Source organism: Gavialis gangeticus, unplaced genomic scaffold, assembly GCF_001723915.1.
Source record: "Gavialis gangeticus isolate Ggan-Ray unplaced genomic scaffold, GavGan_comp1, whole genome shotgun sequence".
Classification (NCBI taxonomy): Eukaryota; Metazoa; Chordata; order Crocodylia; family Gavialidae; genus Gavialis; species Gavialis gangeticus.
The window spans coordinates 35,028,159-35,036,028 of NW_017729032.1; the positions used below are offsets into that span (position 1 = coordinate 35,028,159).

The 7,870-nt window shown below is 38.1% G+C and overlaps 1 protein-coding gene across 1 annotated transcript in view; it reads left to right on the forward strand.

Moving 5' to 3' along the window:
• Nucleotides 1-7,870, forward strand: part of CUL5 (cullin 5) — an 87,977-nt gene that overhangs the window by 26,174 nt on the left and 53,933 nt on the right. Inside the window, exons 3-4 of the mRNA XM_019524651.1 lie at nucleotides 3,335-3,434; nucleotides 5,088-5,264. Of these exons, the coding sequence (XP_019380196.1) occupies nucleotides 3,335-3,434; nucleotides 5,088-5,264 (277 nt within the window). The remainder of the gene's footprint in view (nucleotides 1-3,334; nucleotides 3,435-5,087; nucleotides 5,265-7,870) is intronic.

The following is a 7,870-nucleotide window of genomic DNA, read 5'->3' on the forward strand; positions in this document are numbered from 1 at the left end:
AAGTGGTTTCTCTCCCTCTGCTCATTTCCCCCAACACTGTCACTTTCCTCTCCTTTCTCCCTCTTTTTTTTCTTTTTTCTTTCTCTTTTCTCTCTCTCATCACAACATGCTGAACAAAAAATACACAACAACAAAGGTAGTATATGAAGTTTTATTTATTGTGACCAGTTTTAGAATTTTTAGAAAACCTGGTATTTATTGTAGAAAAAACAAATAAAAAGAAGGAAAGCAAAAACCAAAAAATAAAACAATGCTTATGATTATGTACCTGCAGCCCTGGGTTTTTTGTTTTTTTTTTTTTTTTCTGGCAGTCCAGCAGCTTACATTGCTGTTTTTTGACACACTGACCAAAAGTCTTGCCATCTCTGTTATATAAGTTACTCTTCTTGCAGTGCACATCTTGCTCCCTCCCTTTGGCCAAGGCTGTTACTACTTCACCCTTACCTTGTTACCAAGCATGGGTTTCCTGTTTAAGCTGTACATGTTGCTGCTTGTTAAAACAAAGGATGCAGGTAGTTTTACAGTCTTGTGATATGTCCGCAGTGGTTGCCAAAAACATGACTTGGTTAAGGATGCAGAATTGTTCAGTTGTAACATTATTTTCATTCATTCATAACCATCTGAACAATTTTCCTTTGGGGCTGAGAATTTCCATCTTTAATTTCTGCTAAAAGGTGAACTGTATAGGACAACTTTAGCAATTACATAACTCAAGATTACATAAGATCAAGATAAAAGAAACTCATCTTAACTGATCCCCAGTCCTGATTCAAAGCTGTTGATTCAGCTTAAAGGAATTATTTCCAACTTAGATATTTTGAAGCAAATTCTATAATGGAACATAAGCTTAATTTGATGTTCCTTTCTCAGTTTAGTTGGGGAAAATCTTTGAGGCCTGGGTTTCGGGGATCGGCAGTGTTTTTGAGCAGAGGGCCTCAATTTTGACCTGGAATTTCGGCATGCCAGGAATTGATACGGGGGAGTTGCAAGGGGCCTGAACCTTGTTGTGACAATACAGTGCTGGCCTCTTCCCTTCCATCTGCCCCGAGGCGTGTGCGCCAAATAAAATGCCTTTGTGTGCCACAATTTGGTACCCATGCCAGAGGTTGCCTACCTCCTGGTCTAATTAATTTTCAAACCAATATTGTTAACGTGTGCAAAGTCTTTTGTACATTCTGGTTTCATAAGGGTTTTTTTGTTCTTAGTTAAAAAAATGCCATTCTTACACTGATATAAGTGTCTGCACCAGAGTTTCTATTGAATTAATATAAATTAATGCTTTTAAGTTATCGTTACAACTTTGGCAGACATGCTGTTGGTGGTCTAAAAGATGACAATGAATCAAATGGATTCTTGTTGCACATTATTTGATATGAACCTTGGTGGTATAAGTGAGGGCATAGTTGGGGCCATAGAATCCTGCATGTGGTTGATGGATGTCTGGACTGTCATTTAGGAAATAGATGTCTTTCCTTGAGGATCAAATCTGATCTAGGTGCAGTGACACAGTGATGCCAATATTGGTTTCTCTTTCAGACTAGAAATGTACTTTAAAAAGCTACAAATGTCTTGGAACATTAATGTTGCCTTGAAAGTTTTGAGGTACTTGATACCTCTGAGCTCATGTTTCTTATGAGGTCAGTTTCCTTTGCACAGCCCATAAACTGCAAGCTGTAGTGGTGGACTCTGAAATTTTTTTCAAAGTGAAGGTGCATCTGAGAGATGCATGAAAGGTTGTATGTAATCTATGGTGAGCAACATATATCTGTTAATGATGGTAATTGCCTCTCAATAAAAGTAACATTAGGAAAGTATTGAAGTCTTCCATTTTCTCTAAGTATTGCTTTGAAAAGAAGAACTGGTTTTACTTTGTTTAGCTTCTCCCCTTCACTTTCCTCTCCATATCTTGCTGTCCTTGTTTCACTTCTTACTGCCAGGTCCTTTTCTCTGATTGTATGGTCTTTGTATGTGTTAACTAACCTCCATGCCTCGTGGAATGCTGCTTTGCTGTTGGTTTTCCCTATTCTTTGGCTCCTGGTTTATTTTCTCCTTTTTTTTCCACCCCCCTGAAAGCCCTCGAATTTTTTTGTTGTTGTTCTGTTTTTCCTTCTAATTAAGGGCAGTTCAGATGGTGATTGGCATCTGTAATTCCAAAGTGCATTCTCCTCTTAAGCATGATTGGATTCTGATGGAAGCTTGCTTTTCCTATTCCCATTTGATTCTACAGGTGCCTCAGCACCGCATGATAAAGAACCTGGTTGTGTTGAAGCACTGAAAATCAGGTCCCAGTGTCAGGATTGATCAGCAGTGATTTGGTAGTTTGTTTGAAAACTGTTGACTTAATGACTTCTTGCATCCCCTCTAGATTCCCTTAAAAGGAAAAGGTGGAACTCCATCACATTTGGACTGCTGATGTTTTTTCTGTTGCTTGCCTGCCACTCCTGTTAATGTCCTTCTCCAGAAGCTTTTATCCGTAGCTGTCAAAAATTATGGAAAGGACCTACATAGTATTGACTTTGATTTCCTTGAGATGTATGGCCTTTTAAAATGTTTTTTTTCAGCTTTGTAAGTTAGGACTGCTTCCAGAAGTATTAGAGTGTGCCTGATGGGAGACTGTTGAGTTCACGAGTGCGTGCTTTGGTCCCGTTCTTGCAATCGGATCCTTGCCTAGAACCCTATTAAAGTCGGTGGCTAGTTGTTTTCCATATAATAGGAAATCCAATAGGGATCCAGTTTCGGGATAAGAACTATTTTACATGTTCACACAGCAGTTCTTCAGGTTTGTGGTTCTCATGTGCATACTAAACAGCATGGTATTTCGATGTTTTAAATGGCTCTGGGGACCTTAATTCTGGGAATGGCAAAAAGCCTTTTGTTTAAGGACAAACACAAGTCAAGAGATTTTATGTTCCTTTCCTTGGTCTACCACAGACTTCCTGTGTGACCTTGGTCAAGTCATTTAGACTTTCAGGGATTTCTAATTTCCTAGAAGTAAAATGAGTTATTTTCCTTTCTCCTTCTAGTCATGGTGTCACTAATATTTCTAAAAAACAAACCAAAAAACCCACTATGGGATATTCAAGTAGAAGGTGGAGTTATTGTACACACTAACTTAATAGTGCTTTCCTTTTCAAACTTCAATGTTGAATTGAACATTAAATAGTTTATGTTGTGACTTGGAAAAAGGTTTGTGCTCTTATTCATAGATACGCTCTGAGAGTGCACACATTTTTCTTAGAACTGTGTTAGTTGTAATAATTTAGACTTTGTAAATTTCTGCTTTAAATGGTAAGTGTACCTTGCACTGAAAGATAGATGATAAATTCTTTTCTAGGGATGTGCATGCAGTTTGCTTGTGGGATGATAAGGGTCCAGCAAAAATCCATCAGGCTTTGAAAGAAGACATCCTTGACTTCATTAAACAGGCACAGGCAGTAAGTTCTCAACAGTCTATCATTTTTATATATCTGTTATATAAAAAACAAAACTAGAACCCAACTAGTTGAGATGCCAAAAGTATCTTGTTTCAGGAACTTTTTTAAAATAATCTAATTGCCTCTTAGATATTGGTGTATTTTTGAAGGTCATAAACTGAAGAACCTATTATTAACCTAATCACTTACCCTGAGCATTACTTTCGCCCAAAAGTCAAAGTTCATCCCTCAGTGTTCTTGAGAATGCAGCAACAATGATTGTTATGCTGTGTGGGAGTTTTGGCCATTATTTTTATTGTATTGGGTATTACTTATGGATTCTCCTTGGGAATATTACTTCACATACTTGTCCCTTTGACTTCCAGCGTAGATGTTCTTATTCATAAATCTTGACTTCAGGCAAAATGAAGCATTAGAGGGGTCTCTTTGTTTTCATTAGAAAAAGATGAAAAAGGTACAACAAAAAACCCTTTCTACTTTTGGTTTTGTTTGGTCTAGAAAAATCACTATAGGGTATGCTGCTAGCAATTATTCCATGCCCCTCAGTAAAGGAGATAAAATTAAGATGATCTAATTTTTTAAAAAAAGATTAGAAACATTGCATTTAGCTGCCAGTTTTTTCAAACCAGAAACTCTGTTAAGAAGAATATATCATCTGTAAATGGACATTTTCAAGAGTTAATTTTTATTTTCTAACTATTTTTACCTACCTTTGATACTACAATTGCATGTTTTATAATTTTGTTTGAGAAAAAGTCAAGTGTATTCTGCTGCCTTACCATGCTGCTTAAACTACTAGCTTGGCAAATTCAACAGACCTTTGCCTATTTTGGTAGTTCAGCTGTTTTAGTCTATTGTTAACTTGAAAACTGATTTTGTGCACTTTAAAATGCATAAGAGATGTTCAGAATAGTGTGTTGGGGGGAGAGCTTTTATAAAGGGTTAAAGATCTTCAAAAACAAAAGTTTAGAAACTTAAAATGTATTCCTCTTAAAATCATTCATGCTATTAAGGGCCTTTTTTCTTGAACCCACACCCCTTTCTTATCAAGCCCTCGATAAAACCAAAGCACTTAAATTCAGACGTGTTTGACTTGACTGTCTTGTGTTCAGTGCTTTGTTGTTTTCAGACCCCGTGTGTTCTGTGTTGATTAGTGGTTTTTGAATATTGCCTATTGCAGTGATTCCCTACCTTGTAGCATTTATGATTGGACTGTCATAAATGTTAAATAAGGTAGCTGTGTAAATTTAGTCAAGTAAATAGCATTTGATTCAACTTTCTGCTGTGTGTGAAGCAGTAACAGTCCTTGAAAACATTCCGACATAGACTAGTCATATAGATATAGCCCCATCTGTGGACATTCTTAGTTTAATAAAACTATGGGTTTTTCTCAGGTTAGTTTTAACCACTTTTATACACGACTAAAACTTTAAACAAAGAAGTCTGCATGCATATGTCAGCATAAGAATGTTATCATTTTAGCTGTCTTTTAAAATTTACTGCTTAGGTTCTGTTGAATGTTTTCCTTCATAGACAAAACTATACATTGCATCTTTACATAAGTTTTCGGTTTTGTGTTTTGGTTGTTTTTTTGGGGGGGAGGGGTTTGGTTTTTTGGGTTTTTTTACAAATGAACTCTGTTTTCTCTTTCAGAGAGTGCTGAGTCATCAAGATGATACAGCTTTACTAAAAGCATACATAGTAGAGTGGCGCAAATTCTTTACACAGTGTGATATCTTGCCTAAACCATTTTGTCAGTTAGAAATTACTTTAATGGGTAAGCAGGGCAGCAACAAGAAATCCAATGTAGAAGACAGTATTGTTCGAAAGGTGAGTGATGTTTAATCAGTTTTGTAGTGAACCATTAAAATTATATGTATTTATAGTGCCAAGGCACTTGCAGCTGAGTTGAAATTGTAATATCCCTATGGTACTGGAATATAACTGCTCAAATGTGCTGGTCAAAATGATGATAACCTTGCAAGTTCTGTTCCTCTTACTTCCACTTACTGTGGTTTTTGTTTGTTTGTTTGTTTTTGTTTTGCTGTTTCTCATGTAGTGTCTTTCCCTGAAGAGTTCCTTCATTTGCTCAGAGCACACTTTTTGCAATTTTTAAAGTTACAACTCTTACTAAAAAACAAAAAACCCCACTCTCATACATATAGCACTTTTTCTCCTAGTGGGGCAAGTAAACACACATTTGTCTGCTATTTCTATGTTCATGACTTGCAGATCTACTTGTCTAGTCCACATACCTTTCCTTCCATCCAGATTAACATTTTGACATCTCTAAAATCTCATCATGGATAACTAGCCATCGTTCCCTGGGGGCATCAGATGGCTGAAATAAGGCTCTTAATCTTTCCACACTACCCAAACTTTTTTGTTTTAATACTGAGGGAATAGAAAGGCTCAAAATTAACTATATTAACATGACTGTCACTGTGCACTATTAACCAACTGAACTTTCTGGGTGTTGAGTACAGATTTCAGCCTATTTAATCCTGTGGTAAACACTCACCATTTAACCTTTTTAATAAAAATGGGAGGAGGGGAGGGGAGAGGAGAGGAAACAGTTAAAATATTTAAAATGTTAAGAAATGCCTTTATCATTCTATTTTTTTTCACTTTCTCTTCAGTTGAAGAGTGTTTTTTAAGGGAGAAAAAATCATGTTTGGCATTCAAATGTTGTTTCAGATAGTTGTTGACACTTTCCTTTTTGGAGACAAAGTTGAGATGGGCCCGAACAGTGATAATAACTCTTTCTTGTAGTCCAATATTGCTTCTTAGCTGGACACACACACAACTGAGTGCAAAGTTTAACAGTAATGGTTTAAAAATATTGCTTCTTTTTCTGTTACTAACTTGCTTGTAGTCTTATTACTAGAGAAAGGCAGGCATTGGAACAGTTCTGTTAGCCATTCTGAGACCAGGCAAACACTATACCCACCAACTGCTGGTTCAGAACGACTGCAACCAATGTGTTTGGTCACTGACTGACAGCAGTCTTGGCTGGCTAAGCCAGACGTTAAACAGAAAGCAAAAGAGAGGAAAGAAGGAAGGTGGGTCAGGGAAAGGACAAAATATAGAGAGGGTGACAGCTGAAATGTAAGCCTCATAGTCTAGCTCTTTACCATCTTCATTGATGTCAACGATGTAATCCTGGTCTCTGGCTTCTTTTTAAGTCAAGGTGTCTTTTGGAATCAGGGCAGTAAAGGCCTGCTGGTAGATCTAAGGTTCCCTACCCTATCTATCCTCTGTTATCTGGTACTGAAATATTAATTCCTGTCTCCGATCAGTCCTGTCTCTAACCTTTAAGCCTGCTTGAAAATCTAACAGCTGTACTCAGTTCTACAAGCCTTCATACTGTCTTGCAAGATTGAGCAGTTACAAAATACTTTACCACTGTAGAACTACAGATGTAGCATAGCTACCACCTGCCATACTGACCAATATTGTCTTGTTGGGTTCTTGTGCTGTCCCTTCTGTCTGTATCCCTTTTGAGACTGTAGGCTTTGTCTGGAGCAAGGCTTGTATTTTTGTTGTTTGTACAGAGCCCAACCCAGTGGAGTCCTAATTAGGTCTCCCTGGTGCCTACAAATAGATCACAGTGACGTCACCCCTACAGATTGGTAGCACACTTAAATTTACTGGCCCATAATGAAACAGCAGCGTGATAGATAAATTAAGCTCCAGCCAGTCCTTGGCAAGGCAAAGAAAGCTGTAACACAGGATGCTTGATGTGGTAATTCAAAAAGAATTGCTGATGCTCTGGGTGGAGGAAGGTTCATTTTCCACGCTTTGTGAAGGTATAGAGTTTATACTCAAAATAGTATGAATTTGCATTGAATCTTGGATCTAGTGGGAATTAGAAAAGTGAACAGGTCTGTCCATACCCAGAGAATATTTTCTAGACTAAATTGGCAGAGATAGGAGTATGTTGGTGCCATAGCTGCATTTTTGATGCTTAAAATTAGCTGTTTTGTTTTCTTAGCATCTGTTAACTTGTTTCCCTAAAATTTCTGTTTTTTATTGTTTCTTAAATGTAACTTTGAAAGTTCTGCTGACCTGGAGAGAGGCTTTCAAATATTCTTTTCTTGGTTTACGACAGGTGCTCAACCTCTGACCATGGGCCAAGCGGCCTGCAGAGCCATCACATTTGGCCTGCAGGGCTCCCCGTGAGGCAGAAAATTTGGCAGTGGGGAAGCAGTGGCCATCAATACTGTCATCCTCCCCCCGCCAGTTTCCCAAACCCCAAGACCTGCACTGCTGGTTGCAGTTGGACAACACTCCTTGCCTCGTATCTGGATTAGGGCTAGGCCCCACCACTTTTCCCTTCTGACTCTCCCTTTCCCTACTGCAGGGCTGAGTTGAGGCCAGGCCATGTCCTCTTTTTCCCATGGGGCCAGAGTGCAGTTGGACTGCCCTGCACCCCC